A 17,010-nucleotide genomic window follows, 5' to 3' on the forward strand; every position below is an offset into this window, starting at 1 on the left:
ATGAGGTTTTAATGTCCACTCCTAGCCTTGGGCTCTGAGTGACACTGGAGAAGTCCTCCTGACTTTTCTGAGGTTCAGGCAGTCTCAATCATCTGTAACAGCTTTCCCCAACCTCCAGGCCATGGACCAGTACCATTCTGGGCCTGTTAGGAGCCAGGCTGCACAGCAGGAGGTGAGCTTGAATGTAATGCACTTGAATCATCCTGCAACCATTCCCTCCACCCTAGTCCGTGGAAAAGCTGTCTTCCACAATACTGGTCCCTGGTGCCAAAAAGGTTGGGGACTGTTAGTCTATAAAATTGAGAGATTATTTAGTCCACAGTCTTGCTGTGAAGACTAAAAAGATACGGCATTTGGGAAATTATCCATACTAGTGTAATTAATGGTAAGGATATTACAGCTGTTACCATTATTATTATTAAGCACTGGACACTGTGCTAAGAGATCTACCCGTTATTTCAGTTCGTCTTTCCCATATCCCTGTAAAGTAAGCATCCCTAGCCCCAACACGAAGAGAAGACTCAGAGAGTTTCACTGACTTGCCCAAGATTACACAGCTGGTAAATGGGTGAAAGGAGAATGTGAGCCCAGCTCATCTTGTTTCCACCGCGCTCTCAAATGCAGATGGGATAGACTGTGGCTTTCCTTACTGAGGTTCAGAGGGAACCAATCACCCCTTGATTCTTCCCTTGTTGTCTCAAAAAAAAAAAGGATGAAATTACTTTTGTCCTTCAGACCTTCCAAAATCTGCAAGCCCTGCGCTCTATCTGCACCTGCTCATCGGGTAGCGTGGATGGAGTCCGTCCCCAGAGGTCTTTTTCCTGAGGTCTAACTCACTCAATCTTGGTCATACCTGCGTGGAAATCCCTTGCTTTTGACACAAACAAAAGTCTATCTGGCTCTCAATTTTGTCCTTAAAGCCCTTATTAACAAAGTATAATTACAGAGTCTTTCATTATATCTCTCTGTTATTTCTCTATTTCACTTAAAAATTTTTAGGGTAGTTTCACAGAAGAAGTATTGGGTGGTGGGGATCCCCTTTAACATACCTATAGTTGGTATATACATTGATTCTTGTGGAAATAATTCACTGTCTTAATTTTTTTTAACTCTAAGAGTGTAGTGAAACCCTGATAAAGGGATGCCTTATACCTAAGCATGTGCTGTCCACTTCAGCTCCTTCTGTTATTTCCTGTAAGCTACCCATCGGCAAGCTCCACTTGGGCTGTGGAGACGCACGGGTGGGTATAGACACACAGGGGGTGTTGAAGAATCACACACACAGAGTAACTTTCCTGTTTTGGAGTGTGTGTGTGTGTGTGTGTTTCTTGGTCATTTTTTTGGCCTGAAAACTGAATTGTACACATTTCCTAAAACATTAAGTGAACTACAGAGTTCCGAATAAAAGACTTAAATATTGGGGTCTTCACAGCGACTCCACACTTCCTAGACTCTAGATTTTTTTTTTAAAAAAAAGGTAAACAGGCAAAACCCTTTGTCCCTTAGCTAACTCTGAAACACTGCGGAAAGGCAAGTCCACTAGGAAAGGTAGCACACATATTGAAATAGCAAAGTCTGACACAAGGAATGAGAACAAAGGGCCACCTTATGCTGTGGCTAGCTGAGGCCTTCAAACATTTCGTCAGCAGGACGGCAGCCAGCCTTCCCAGCTCACTTTTATAAAGCGGGTCCTGGCATTCCAGAGCAAGATGTGGCTGTGCAGCCTGCTTGCCCCGTAGCTGCTTCAGAGGAGCTGGCAAAGTCGCCGTTAGACTTGCCCTGGAGCCATGGCAAAGAGTGGACTTGTAATTTACGTCCTGGTTATCACCTTACTCCTGGACCAGACCACCAGCCACACGTCCAAGTTCAAAGCAAGGAAGCACAGCAAACGTCGAGTAAAAGGTAATGGGGCTTCTCAGTCTGGCAAAATACTAGGCTTTTCAGGGTGGGCAGGGGCTAGGTGATGTTCATCTTCAAACCCCTCCAGGAGATTGTCCTTGGTGACAGTGCTGTGCCATCATATGGGTATGGCATTTCATGGGATTGAGTGACTGTCTAATTCTCTGGAGAGTTAGATATTTAAGAGTCATGTAACAGGTTTGTTTGGTTTTTACAGGGGGAAAAAAGCTCTTGTGATATAAAAATAATTCTGTATATTATATATCCTTTGTCAGGTGAGGTTAGGCCTGTAGAATGTTCTTCAGAGGAAGTCACCTGGATACAGTATTATGAATGAGGGGTCAAGCAGAGCATATTGATTATAGGGTACACTGTTTCACTCACAGAGACTGTGTAACTCTATTCAAAGGTAATTGTGAGATCATTATAATCTTATTCAATGTGTAGTAGAGGATAGAGCCATGGGTAATAATGACTTCTCTTTTGTCACTGGTTATCACATAGATATCTTTTTATATCCCTTGCAATATAAGGAGAGTCTATATTATATGTATGTAAGCTTTTCAATGGCATGGAGAGCCTAAACCTCTCTTTAACTTAAACATATTTTAACTTGCAAAGTCATACAGTGTTTGAAGATATTTTAATGCAAACTAAATCCACAAGCAATCTCAAATTTTGGGTGACTGAAGCTAGGCTAAGTGGTAAAGTAAATGTTGCAGAGAATAAAGATGATATCAATTTATTTGCAACATGCTGAAACCAAAGCAAATGGAAAAACACGGGTAATGTGTTATCTCCTACTCTGAGTCATGTTCGTACCGGGATATTTTAGGGTAAATACTATGACACTATTTTCTTATCTGTTGCACTTCATGAACAACAGCACACACACACACACACACGCACAAGGTCAGCTTCGATGTGACACACCACAGATGTCTGCTGGGTAGAAAGGGGATCATCTTACCTTGTGTTTTGATGATTATCAAAAGTGTGCTTTTCTAGGGAAATTTATGTAATTTAAGTCTGATGCAAAGCTTCTTATGTGGGATCTTTTTTCCATATAAAATATACGCTGTTACCTCTTCTAATGAAAGATTGAAATAGCTCCCATGCGTAAGGGAAGTGTATTGGTGAAGATGAGGGGGGAGCAGGAGAGACAAGGCACAGAGCGATGTGGCATATTTTTGCTGCCAGCATTTCTTCGCCAAGGGAGGGAGTGGCACTGTGGCGACCACCCAGTAGGGATGTGGGGTGGGGGTGTGTGTGAATACATGAATGTGTGTGTGTGTGGTTGATTCTGAAGTATTTGCAGTTCAGGTCATAGACAGCTCCCCTCCCCCCACATACATGCACACACACAAAAACACACTTTTTTTTAACTGACTGGGTTCACATCTTAAATATTATCCTCTCAAAGCAGTTTTTGCCAGTCTTTGCTGTTAGTTCCCCAAAAGCAGATTCTACAGTAGGTGAAGTAGTACGTCTAGATTTGCAGGTCAGTTCTCTCCCCACACTCTCAATACAGAGTATTTTAAGTATCTGCAAATAATACTTTATGAAAACAAAAGGGAAAGCCATTTTCTCTCTCTCAATCCTCTACACAGAATTGCCCACTGTTAACTGTCAGGAGGGAATATTACCAGTTTTTTAAATGCACAATTAAAATCATATTTTTAACAAAATGAGAATTGGTTATACAAAGTGTCTGATAGACCAGCTAATTAATTTCATCTACTAAATCTTGGATAGATATCAACACAAGGCATACCTCAGTCACTGTAACAACTGCATAATATTCCACTGTGTATCTGGGTCATGACTTATTTAATCTGTCTCTGGTGAACTTTTGTGTGGTTTCCAGTCCATCTCCTTCTGAGTCAGCACCTCTGTGAGCTGCTTTGTACATGTATAAATACGCTCCCAGACTTACAGTGGGGTTACATCCTGATAAAGCCATCATAAGTTGAAAATATCATAGGTTGAAAATAAATAAATAAATAAATTGGAGCAGGAAGCTGAGAGGAATGGGGGAATGACATTTATAGGGTTGACAACTTGTAACTTGGAAGCAATTCTTCAGGTCTTTGCAAGCTTGACCTCCAACAGCCAATGGTTTTACATTCTTAATATACCCCCATGTTTATTCTGGATTGAATGGTCCCTTTGAGGAAATGCTTGGGCTATTGTATTTCTGGGCTGAGATATTGGATGCTTTAAGAATTGATGGGCAGTATCAAGTGAAAACGGGTCAAGTGAAACAGGGAGCTGGGAGCACTCTGTGTACCCCAGAAAGCATTCTCCTAACCCAAGTGTGGAAATACCTGGCTTGCAAAGCACCTGTTTAAGGAGATGGTGAATCAGCATGTTTGGATTTGGGACTGTCCTGAAAAACCCAGCACAGAGCATAGATTCTCTATGTTCTCATAGATGCCACAAAGAGGCATCGGGGGGCAGCTCATATCAAGCTTTAAGCATCTGCTCTGAGACCATGTGTTAGGGACCAAGCAGGTGAAGGCAATCATGGTGCCGAAGCAGATGGGAGGGATGGGGAGAGTGACGGTCAAAGCCCGACTGCGCCTTACTAGCTGGGTGACCTTTAGCAGGTTAGTTCAGCTGTCTGTGCCTCTATTTCTTCTTCTTCTGTAGGATGGAGACAGTGATGGTGTGTATCTCACAGAAATATTGAAAAAATTAAGCTCTTGGTGCACAGGGTATAATAACATTTTAATCCTTTTTATCTTTATTATGATTTATTAAAATTCCTACCTTTGGCCCTGGCTGGTGTGGCTCAGTGGATTGAGTGCCAACCTGTGAAACAAAAGGTTGCTGGTTCAATTTCCAGTCAGGGCACATGCCTGGGTTGTGGGCCACGTCCCCAGCTGGGGACGTGTGAGAAGCAAGGGATGGATGTATCTCTCGCATATTGATGTTTCTCTCCCTTTCTCCCTCCCTTCCCCTCTCTCTAAAAATAAACAAATGCGATCTTTAAAAAAAAGAAAAAGAAACAATTCCTGCCGATAAACAGTTCACAGCTGTCGCTCTCTGAGGCAGTCCCCATCAGTTCTGGAATTTTGTTGATTCATTCAACAAATACGAGCCCCTATAATGTGCCAAGTATTGTATTAAACACCAGTAATACCCTGGATAACCAGACAGATAAAATTAAGTAATATAATTATAGATTGGAGAAAGTGCTTTGGAGAAAAATAAAGTTCTAAGAAAGAGACCAGCCAGAGGGATGCTAAGGTAGAGAGGATAATCAGAAAAGTTTTCTTGGAAGAAGTGATGTTTAAACTCAATCAAGAGATGAGTAGGAGTGTTTCAGGCAAAAGGCACCCAGAGGAAAGGGTCCTGAGGTGAGACAGCTTGCTGTGGGGTGCATCTGAAAGTCAGGGAGTCTGAAGCCTGATGGAGGGAGGGTCCCATGGAAGGGACTGAAGAGAGAGATGGAAGCCCAAGCTCACTGAAGGAGGTACTGGTATGATCATGCCCACCAAACCATTATGAATCTTCTTGGCCAACTTATTTTCATGCTTATTTTTCATGCACACTAGGCTCAATTTCATCAAAACCACTGTTGCCTTGGGGTCTGGATTCCAAAGCTTTATTTTATTTTGATCTTATTTTAATCATATGCTTTTTATTACCCCACCCTAAAATATCTCCAGAAAAGGATGGAGACCTAAAGACTCAAGTTGAAAAGCTCTGGAGAGAAGTGAATGCACTGAAGGAAATGCAGGCCCTGCAGACAGGTAAGACCCATCTCATCAATGCCTTGACTCCAAGGAGATGAGGGAAAAGGGTGCATGTCAAGTTCTAGGTGACCTCTCTTTAAAAGAGACATTGACAAGCCAGAAATGTTCAGGAGAAAGGATCCAAAAACTGGGGAGCTGATTGTCTCAGGAGATCAGCTTGATTTTCCACTGCCTTCTTCTAGATATGGGTGGTATAGAAATAAAGATAGGCAATTCGATAATACATTTTACAAGTCTGTTCATAATATTCTCATAGGCAATGAAACAGAACTAAAGCAAGTATTAACTATCTTAAATAATTAGCATTCATTGGATGTTTCCTAAGTGCTCTTTGAAGATCTGCTGAGATTCAACTAAATGCAGGGTCACAGGACTTAGGCCACACATATCAAATGCCCATGGAAGGACCTGGGTCAGAACCACAGCCTGCCCAACAGAGAGCAGCATCTGGCGCTCCTTCCTGTCTGGAGCAGAGTCCCCAGCAGCCTATGCAGCCATACACATTATTGTCCAGGAGCTAGGAACGGCTCTGGCTTGCAAGGCTCAGACCCCCAAGAACCAACGCTATCATAGCAACTTCAAAAGCAGAGCTTTGAGGGTCCCACAACAGACCTGCCCAATTATAAGAGTTATAGCCTTCAAGGAATACTGAAGTTACGGCTTTCAATCAAGTACTTGTAATTCCCAGACCATCCATGTTACCAATGCAAGGTCATTTTTTCACCAAAAGCAATGTTGCCTAGTAACATTGGTGATATATTCCCTTTATCGTGTCTCCAGGGGAACAGAATTAAAAAGTTAAAAGAAGGTCAAATGCGCATGCAGAGGGGGAGTTGTGTTAATGCTTTGCCTACAGTCAAGTACTTTATAAACATTACCAAATCAATCCTCAAAAAATTTATGAGAGATGTGCCGTTATGATTGGCCTCATTTTACAAACGAAGAAACTGAAGCACAGAGAAATTAAATAATTTGTCCAAGGTTTACAAAGCTAGGAAATGTCAGAGCCTGATTCTCCAATTCTTTGCCTTAAACTATCTTTATGCTTGGTTTACCATGGATAACCTGGACAATATCTCCAGGACTGAGTTATCTGCACAAGAAAAACACTGTGTGCCCACATGCAAACTCAGACTTTTGTTCTTGTTTTAATAATCATGGAGTGCCATTCCACTTCTAAAAGCCCCAAGGAAATCCAGCACGTGATGGAGCTACACCAAGTAACAAGCATGTGTACATCAGGCAGCACGAGGCTACAGGCCATGTTTGAAGGCTGGGACACACCTAGGTGTGTGTGGTGGTGACCTCATGTGCTGTGTAAATTACATTCTTACACACTAAGTTGGTGCAAGTAACAACCTCTCTATGCCTCAATATCCTGGTATGTAAAGATGGGCGTAATAAAAGCCCACTTCATGGGGTTGCTGTGATTATTACGTGAGTTCTTATAGGTAAAGTGCTTGGTGCAATGTCCAAGACATGCGAAATCTCTAATAAATAAGTGTTCACTCAGCATTACCATCACACATTCATTCCACAAATATGTAGTGCTATTTGCTAGGCACAGTCCTGGATGTATTACACCCAAAAAGCATGTTAATATGTCAAATATCACATCTTTACAGTCTGTCTCCGGGGCATAAAAGTTCACAAGAAATGCCTCCTTGCTTCGGAAGGCTCGAAACACTTCCATGAAGCCAATGAAGACTGCATCTCCAAGGGAGGGACTCTGGTTATCCCCAGAAACTCGGACGAAATCAATGCCCTTCGAGACTATGGTAAAAGGAGCTTGCCAGGTGTCAATGACTTTTGGCTGGGCATCAATGACTTGGTCACAGAAGGCAAGTTTGTTGATGTCAATGGAATTGCCATCTCCTTCCTCAACTGGGACCGAGCACAGCCTAATGGTGGCAAGCGGGAAAACTGTGCCCTGTTCTCCCAGTCAGCTCAGGGCAAATGGAGTGATGAGGTCTGTCGTAGCAGCAAGAGGTACATATGTGAGTTTATCATCCCTTAATAGATACTCCTCAAATGCATCTTCCAGGCTAGAGAGGTCATGATTTATAGGCTAAAGGTTCCCAAGAATAAGTCAAATTGTCCATAGGAATACAAGAGTCAGCCAATTTCGCTGCCATATTTCACGGTGATTTTTCCCTCCACAGAGCATGGGGGATTGGAAAATAATGATCCAGCTATGTCCACACACTAACAAGTGGCTTCTACAAAATGGGCTGTGAGATCTTTCTCTCTTTCCTAGTCCCTCTCACTTGTAAAGAGCAGGTCTGTATTAGAAATACAATAGCCAGAAAAGTAAGCTTCTCTCAAAAGTTTAGCATGTATTTTATTAATGAAAATTTTCTAATCGGAGATTCTAGGTATTACATAATCCACAAACTAATCTGATGCTCAATTTGTTCCATTCTGGCCGTAGAACCCTGTTAGCCCATTATTCTTTTTTTGAGTTTCTGCATCTCCTGGTGGAAATCGTGCCGTGTTTGCTATGTCAGAACATGAATGTCTCAGATTCCCACTAACTGTTTTTTCTTCAAGACCCCTTTCCCATGCACACACTTTTTGGGGTGGGGGAAGGTAAAGTTCCCAAATCAGACCTGAAAGAAAATGGTAAGAAAATGACAAATGCATATTTGTCCGTTTTCCCCTCTCAGCATTTCATTATAATTCCCAGTTTGAATCGGTAACCCTAAGACAGAACAGGAGCAGCAGATTGTATGAGAAAATAGAAAAAGAAAAAGGTCTACTCTTCCCTTGCTTTAGCATCCTACTATCCTTTATGAAATTGAGGGTGGACATAATATACGTTAGTTTCTTTTTTTATGCACTTTATATTTCAGTAATCATATATTTAAGTCTATTAGGAGCAGTCTATCTTTAGAGGTTGAAAACTGGATTTAAATAAAACTATTTTGAACTCACACATCTATGCAATTTTTTTATTCTGTCAAATATTATGTCTATTAAATTGTTTAACTAGATTGTATAAAGTAATTGTATTGCTTACTATGAAATTACAAAGTTTAGGCTTGGGGAAATGGGCTTTTTAACTACAAAAACATTTAAGTAAATTTTGTTCTTCAAATGTCATTTTTTAAAATATTAACTGTATTTGGTGAACAATATACTTCTCTGCAATCTCTAACTACAGGTGCTTGGAAATAAGTCACGGTTCTTTTCACTACAGTAATAAAGCCTGAATTCTGATCAATGTGGATGTATTTGGATGTTGATTATAATTATTCAAACTATGTTGGTTTATATCAAATTTGGCACAATTTTGGGGGAGGGATATCCTGGATTTGATGAAACTCATGATTTACACGCACGAGGAGAATAATTTTACCTGACAACAAAGAGAAGTCTGTGGGGAGGATGGGAGATTTAAAAAGAAAATTGTATCTTCAGTTGTTTTTTGGTTTGCAGGCTGGTGCTCAATCCACTGAGCCACACCAGCCAGGGCCACATTTGTTTTTTGTTGACCCTGGCCAATCCTCTACTCCAATATAACCAGAGTCTCCTTAAAGATTGTGATAATAATGAAATTAGTAGACATTAATGGTAGTATATTCCTATGATATTCTAGGTATTGTGCTAAATTTTACACAGTTATTAATCTCTAGAACAACTCTGGGAACTGGGCTCTAGAATGACTTCATCTCACAGAAGAATAAACAAACTGTAGGGGAGAGATGTAGTAACTTGCCCTAAGTCACACGCCAGGAAGTAGTGGAGTTGTGAGCAGAACCCAGCAAGCTGCTCAGATCCTACACCCTTAGCAACTACAGGGGAGCTATGACAAGGTCAAACCTGTTCAACTAGGCCATGGAAGTAGGCAATAACCTGTTCTCCCAGTTCACTCACTTGGGGTAACAATTTGGGCAAACAGCTGATCTTGAGAAGGCATTCAGTCTGAGGCTGCTCGGAAAGGGCTGAATAAAGACAACAGTGGCTGACAGAGTTGGGGTTTCGAGGAGATGGGGTTAAATAATATCATCCCCTCCAAGCACCTCCATCAGAAAGCTAAAGATAAGAAGCTTAATCCAAAGGAATAGAGGAAATTTAGTGAGGGCAAATCAAGATGAGTTAGCAAGACAATGAGCAGATGGATGGAAGACACAGCAGGCTGGAAGGCGTGGATTAAGGGATAAATTGGCTGGCCCAAGGTCAAATTCTTGACCTTGACTTTATTATTTAGCCAATGAACCAAAAGGCCATACCCACAAGATTCACTAACCTAGACTTCTCTTTGGTCTATTTTGCCTGTTGGGCACTATTTAGCCAACAATTGGTCTTTCGGCAATATTGATAAGGGGGCCTTTACTCTTAGGCCAACTTTTCTGTTTCCATGAAAGCTGCCTGGACTATACATTGGAGAAACATCCTAAAGCTTGGTGAAAAGAGTGCCAGGAGCAATTAGCAATGTTTCTCACAAGTTCTTCATTGGAGGATGTCAACATTTGTACCATATAATTGTTATCCCTACTATAAACACCTGTCTTTCTGCAGATCCCAGTTACCTCCAAGGCTCAGCAAGCCTTACCAGGAAGCTGATTCTGATCTCTCAGGAAGTGCTTCTCAAACTTTTTGTGCTTACAAATCCCCTGGGAACCCTGCTAAATTGCAGATCCCATAGGTCTGGGCTGGGTCCCCAGATTCTGCATTTGTAAAAGCTTCCAGGGGAAGCCAACTATAATATATCAGACATTATAATCTGATAGCAAGGGCCTAAAGCTGAAGTTACTTGCTCAAAGATAGTCTCTGATGGATTTCAGCAAAAAAGTCAAGGGTAGGATCTACAGTTTGATGAAGAACAATACTTAGCATTTTTTTTTCCCACAGATGCTTCCATCCATACCATTAAATGAGGTACAAAGAAAAAAAATCAATTAGTTAAAGAAAACATCAATAAAAGAGACAATTTTAGGAGGATTTATTACAAGGCTCAATGGTTCTTTGCCCTAGCACTGTTGAATTGTATTTCTTAAACTAAAAATAAAGATATATACTTTCTTACTTTCAGATTAGTGAAAACTTTCAGATCCCCACCAAAAAAAAAAACCATGTTTAATGAATGAAGAAGGCCACAAATTTAGCTAGTTAAATAGCAAATTTAAGCTGATGTAAGAAATATAAAGGATACGTACTAACTATACAGCACTGTGGTAGGTAATATGGAGGGACAGAAAGGGAGCTGTGGCACCTACACCCATGGATATGACAACCTAGCATGCAGAAGGAAAGCAAGATTAACCACTGGCATCTAAAAAGAAAATACTAGTAGCTCTAATTACATATGAAAGTTAAGTGGATTTACAGATTATTTCTATCTAGTTTTACCTAAACTTATACCCACAAAATGGGCAATGATCTAAATAAATTCCTTCAAAGAAATACCAAATTGAGCATACACAAAGTAATAATAAAAAACACATGCATACATGTGAGCAAGCACAGCTGACACTTCTACTCCTGTGACTGGTTCAGGAGGCACACATAACCTAAGCAAAGCCAATCGGAATCTTCTCCGGTGGTAGCCATCTGACATTGGGGGCAATAAAACATTTTCTGCTAGAGATGCTAAATTGGGACAAAGTGAATTCACTCCTGGAAATTCTGCTTCTGGTAGAATCCTTCCCTTCCAGATGGAAGAAATGTATAGTTTTCAAAGATAAGCAGTGGTGAGAAATGACAGGGCAGGGAGGAAGGGAGGGAATTAGGAAGGGAGGGAGGGGAAGGGAAGGGGAGAGGGAGAAAGTGGGAGAATATGTGTGTGTGTTCACATACTACTGAGTTTGTCATTCTTAAGGCTTTGGTTTCTATTTCTCTGAGTTACTTCACCATCCCTTCAAGCTGCACAAGATATGTTATCATTTTCATTTGAGCTAGTTAAAGTTCGCGTAGCAGCCAGGTCAGGCTTGGTTAAGACCTTGTGGAGCTTCCTTCTAGATGGCCATAATACACACTAAAGACAAAGAAATAAACAAGATCACTTCTGAAAATGATGTCACAAAATATTGAAAGGCTGACATGAAAACAATGACATAAATGACATAATGAAAATGACAAAAGATGAAAATGAAACAGGAAAATGAAAGATGGTGTGATTAGGAGGAACAATGTTAGACAGGATGATTAACCCTTCAAATACAACCCTCTTTCCATTAAAAAATAGAGTGGAGAAAAGGCTGATCTTATAAATCATCAGAGAAAGAGTCCAAGAGAGACCCTGAGAAACATGACTTACCCAAATCTCCCAGAAAGCCAGGGACAGGGCAGGGATTAGAGTTCAGTTTCTTGTTTTCCAATTCAGAGCCTGGAACATGCCAGCCCAGTTCAAGGTCAAGTAAGGTGAAGAGACTTGGAGTCAGAAGATCCAGACTCCACACTTACTACAGCTGTGATTTCAGGTAAGAATAAACTTTTGGACCCCCACTTCCTCATCTATCAGTGGGAATGATTGATCAAAGAACTGTGAGTTGAGACTGGAAAATACACTTTATAAGCAAACAAACACTTTAGATATGGCATCTTAAAAAAATAGTTTTGTTCCATTATAAAACCAAAACATCTCATTACAGAAAAATTGGAGAGTAGAAAAAACATTTTAGAAGTTATCTTTTATCTTGGTCTTTGTCCAATTAATATTTGTTGAGCACATGTATCCAGCAGTGAGTGTCTAATTCTGCCACCCCCCTGTTAAAGTTGTAGAGGTTACATCATCAGGCAGGGTTATATTTTGCTTTATGTTACTTACTCAAAGAGCCATTCTTTTAGCTTTTTCATAATGTATTTTCCATGGTTCCATAATGTTCCAATTAGGTCATTCATTGAGCACCTGTCAGTGTGCTCAATAACATTCTATTTTTGAATATATTTATGATTGGAATTTTACTTAAACACCTAAATATAAATGTTTACTATTTATTTAAATAAATGGAAATTTTGCTTTTTACTTTTCTTCCGTAAATAATGCTGTTAAGACAGACAGATTTCCAGGAGTGGAATTATTGAAATCGAAGGGTAGGAGCAACTTCACTCACTTCACATCATGGTGCTGGACTGCCTCCCAAGAGGACTGCCCTGTAATGCCACTGACTTTGGAGCCAGTCAGTCCTGGGTTTACACACCAGCATCCATGCTCACCAGCTGTGTGACCCGGAACAAGTCATTTTGCCTTGCTAAATATTTTTCCAATTCATAAGTAAAAGAGAAACATAGGGGGTTCATAATATTCGTATTTACCTCAGGGAATTATTAGAACTAAAAGTAAACAGGTTAAATATTTCTGGTAATAGTAGTTTGACAAATATTAATGGTTCAATTAGTTCAGAAAAAGACTAGGTTGGTGTTAGGGAGAGGGGTAGGTGTCAGGAGCCATGAGGCAGCGGCAACATTATTACTACACTGGTTATGTTCATTTGGGTTACACGAATACAAGCTATGCTAAGAACAGGAAATATAGTGGAGAACAAAGAGGGATGGAGACCAGCATTAAATTAACAACAACAAAAAAAGTGTAATTGTACACCACAACAAATGTCTTTTTAAAATAGGAGGGTACAATGAAGGGGTTTTAGCCTGTCTCAAGAAAAGACATCAAAGGACAGACTCCATGAGTGACTAGAGTCCTTAACCCCGCAAAGGGGCATACTTATCAGGGACCACTTCTGTATTTGGTTCCTCTCCCACTGCCATCCCTGTGGGAGGAGTGTAGAGGTCAGAGGGGTGTGGCCCTGCTCCGGGGAGTGGCTGCAGGGCAGGATTCCGGGGATCAGGCCTGGGAAAGGAGGTTTGGGGCTCTGGGCACAGGGACCAATGGGCCAGACTGCACGCAGGCACTCAGTGCAGTGCTGGGCACTCTGCTGGCCTTGATGCTGCTGGCAGTGGTCCAGGCAGTGATGGCTGTGGCGTCTCTGCAAGGAGCCAGCTCTACAGTCCTGGCTGTGGGGCCCTGGCCTGCAGGGCTGGCCAGTGGCGCTTGGCGCTGTCCACACAGATTGGGTGCTGAAGCTGACTGTGCGGGACGCCTGCACGCGGCCTGCTGCTGAGGGGCTCACAGCAGATTTCTCTGGACCCTTGCAAGGTCAGCTTCCTGCGGCCACTGGGATCAGACTTTAACAACACAAAGGGCAGCTGGCACAATGGCCACTTTTTCACTTGAGTTGGCGTCTTCCAAGAGTTGAGTTGGCGTCTTCAGCCTCCTAGAGTGGAAGGGACAGCGGCCTGCCTTTCTCTTCCTTTCCCAAGGTGAGGAGGGGTCTGGGAAAACAGATGGTCCCCTGTATCAGCCTCCTGAACCCCAACACCAGCAGACTACCAGGATCCATGGACAACTAATGGGCATGACTGTCTTCCCTCCTTGCCTGGTAATGGCAAAGCTGAAGTTATACTGTCAGCATTTTTTTTTCTTTTTTCTTTTTTGGACAGCAGCAAGCAATTCACAAGCTGATTTGGTTTCTTCATTTGTAAATGGCAGGTAATATTTGAGAACACCTAGAAGATGGACTAATACTCCCACCCTATTAAAGTTTTTATGATGACTTTATGATACAGTGCAGGTAGGAAGGCAATGCGCAGTCTGCTCCTCATAGGAGATGCTGAGAAAATGAAAATGATCACCACCAGCTGCAAACTGATTTCCAAGAACTGTAGAGAAAAGGACCCTCATGGGTTTAGAAGCAACTGCTCAAAAATCAAATATCAGGTGGCTCTGAGAAAAGAGAAATTTCCTGAGTACTTCGAAGAACAATGAGAAGATTAAAATGAGAGTAATTTTCTGACGTGTGGATTTAGCTAGCTAGAATGGGCAATCTAAATCACCCCTACAGTTTCCCTTTGAAGAGTGAGCACTCTTAATTTAAAAATTTGTTGTTTTTTTAGCATGATATCATGTTTTAAATCCCAAGCTACCCTTTGACCTTGTAACACTGTGGTCTTTTTACTTAAAGAAAACTTATATGGAATGATAAGCCATGATTTAAAAAAAATATTTTTCTAAGTCTCACTGTGTGATTAACTCAAATTTATCTAGCAATTTTTTTCTTTGTACGCATTTTCATCTCACAAAAACCATATGATTTTACTCATATGGGTTTTTACTGTATGTCACTTTAGCAATGAGGAAATTAAGGCTCAGAGATTTTAAAGCCACAGAGTTTGGAGGTAGAGCCGGGATTAGAGTTCACACCCGAGAGACTGCAGGGCTGGTGTTCCTTCTCACACCCAAGGCTGCCACTCCCTTTTGGTGGCACATTGCAGGTTAAAATTAAAATTAACATGTGGCTACATTACCTAATTAATCTGTTAGTGTCATTAACATGTACTGTCACTTTCATGCAGATAAGTCTAGAGAGCAGACTGTCAAGGTCAATCACCCAAAGGAGGAATTCCAGGCAGGACTAACCTAGAAAACATTGATATTGTGTATAGCTGGAACTCACAGCAGTTTCACAGTACTCAAAACCAAAACAGACTCTGGTTAAATGAAATACACAAATCATCCTGTCTACATACTCCAAATATTTACTAAGTTTACAGTATAGCAGGCGCTAGTTTAGATTTTTGGGCATACAGTCATTAACAAACACACATGGTAGAAAGGAATGCATTAAATTGTTAATAGCTGGGTGACAAAATTTTATGGGTGAATATATTATTTTCTTCTTTGTGTCTTCCTTTTTTTACACACTTTCTAAAATGAGTGTATATTACTTTTAAATCAAGAAAAAATGTTTTATATTTGTCAGTGGACCAACTTATTTTGATACTTTGGTGCTTGCCAAACACATGTTACAACTGTTCCCATTGACTCACTTGAGAGCCTAATATTTCAGCAGCCAAGGTATCCACTGATTTATGTTGCAGCCTACTTTGTAGGAAAAACAAAGATATTTTTAATAGCTAGAATATGTCCACCAATTCAAAGAAAGGGGGTGGGAAAAAGAGAAAGAAAAATAATCACATGAAATAGAGACCAAGTCTTAAGAACTTTTTCGGTAGCCAGTAGCATGGGTCCAGTACCCAGAGACCAGCTTTCATTGCAAGTTTTAAGGTAGGGAGTGGGTTAAAGCTATGGAGACTCAGCCTCATAATAGTGGAGCAAAAAGCAGTCCTCACAGGTACGAATTTTGTAGGGATGGACCAGAAATTTGGACCAGAAGCAAAACAATGTCATACTTATCTCTTCCCTCCTTTTGTTTCTTTTAAATATTTTCTACTGAGTTACTTTTGCCTAGCAATCTTATAAGACCACAAAAGAACAAGAGCTCAGTCAAGGAATTTAAGCAAAGAAAATATAAAAATAAAACTTAAAAATTCAAAGGATTCTTTCCCTGAATTCAAAAATTGCCAGAGAATAACATAGGCAGAGGAGGATACTCTTAGCAAATAGTGTCTTTCCAACTTCAGAGCGAGGAAATCCTCTTTTGTGTTTAACTTACATTCTCCCAGCTATTTTTTAAGGCCCCCTCTTTCGGCACACTGTGAAAGCTTTCTGTTGCTTTTCTGTATTTTAGAGTACTAAGTGTTTATATTGTTAGCCTCTTAAAAGTCTCTTTGCTGAGAAAGAGTGTGTGTGTGTGTGTGTGTGTGTGTGGTCTTAAATGGAGTGAAATCTGCATACTACCAATAATGCAGAAAATGTGAAAAGCTTAAGTTGCTTTTTTGCCAGTGGAAAAACCAAAGCTGATGGTGAAGTTAAGGTGGATATGTTAGCAATAACCCAATGATAGCAAAGATTGTGTTGGCATCACAATTCTCTTTTTATAAATGCCAAGGGCACAGAAAGACATCCCACAAGCTCTGTGGATATTTATTCTAACATGTCTGGCTTAGTCGAACTAGAGCTTTGGTATTTGTTGATATTCTATGTTAAGAAAATATTTTTTAATCAGATGAACTTTATAGTGGTCCAAGGTCAAATAATTAATTAAAAGTAACAGCAGCCCTGAATAAATGAATTACTACCAACAAACTAGAGAGGGAGGTTATCTCAGGTTGGCAGCTCTCTAAATTAAAGAGCTGTGTCATTAGGCAATAAAACTTACTCAGCTGAACTGCCCAGAAATAGAAGGTTTCTGTGGTTTAGCAGTTGTTGAATTAATGGTTACAAAGAGAACAGTCATTCTCAACATCAGCTTCAATGCAGCAAAGTAATTAAAGGTCTGAGGCCAGACAGACCCAGGTAGGAATCAAGCTTCCTTTACTAAGTTAGCTAGAAAATTTGTCTGAGTTAGCGGAAGTACATTAACATCTGCAAAGCTCACTTCTCATCTGTAGATAGAAATCAAAATGGTACCTGCCTCTCCCAGTTATGGTGGAAATTGGGTAAGACAAT

General features: G+C 40.7%; 1 protein-coding gene across 1 annotated transcript; it reads left to right on the top strand.

Annotated features, from left to right (window-relative positions):
* The first annotated feature begins 1,787 nt into the window (after positions 1 to 1,787).
* On the top strand, positions 1,788 to 8,057 carry CLEC3A (C-type lectin domain family 3 member A). The gene is made up of 3 exons (XM_024555836.4): positions 1,788 to 1,902; positions 5,574 to 5,657; positions 7,286 to 8,057. Exons 1-3 carry the CDS (start codon positions 1,788 to 1,790, stop codon positions 7,675 to 7,677), a joined length of 591 nt encoding a protein of 196 aa, XP_024411604.2. The 3' UTR covers positions 7,678 to 8,057.
* Positions 8,058 to 17,010: the final 8,953 nt, after the last annotated feature.

The sequence above is a fragment of the Desmodus rotundus genome, chromosome 12 (genome assembly GCF_022682495.2).
Source record: "Desmodus rotundus isolate HL8 chromosome 12, HLdesRot8A.1, whole genome shotgun sequence".
Taxonomy (NCBI): Eukaryota; Metazoa; Chordata; class Mammalia; order Chiroptera; family Phyllostomidae; genus Desmodus; species Desmodus rotundus.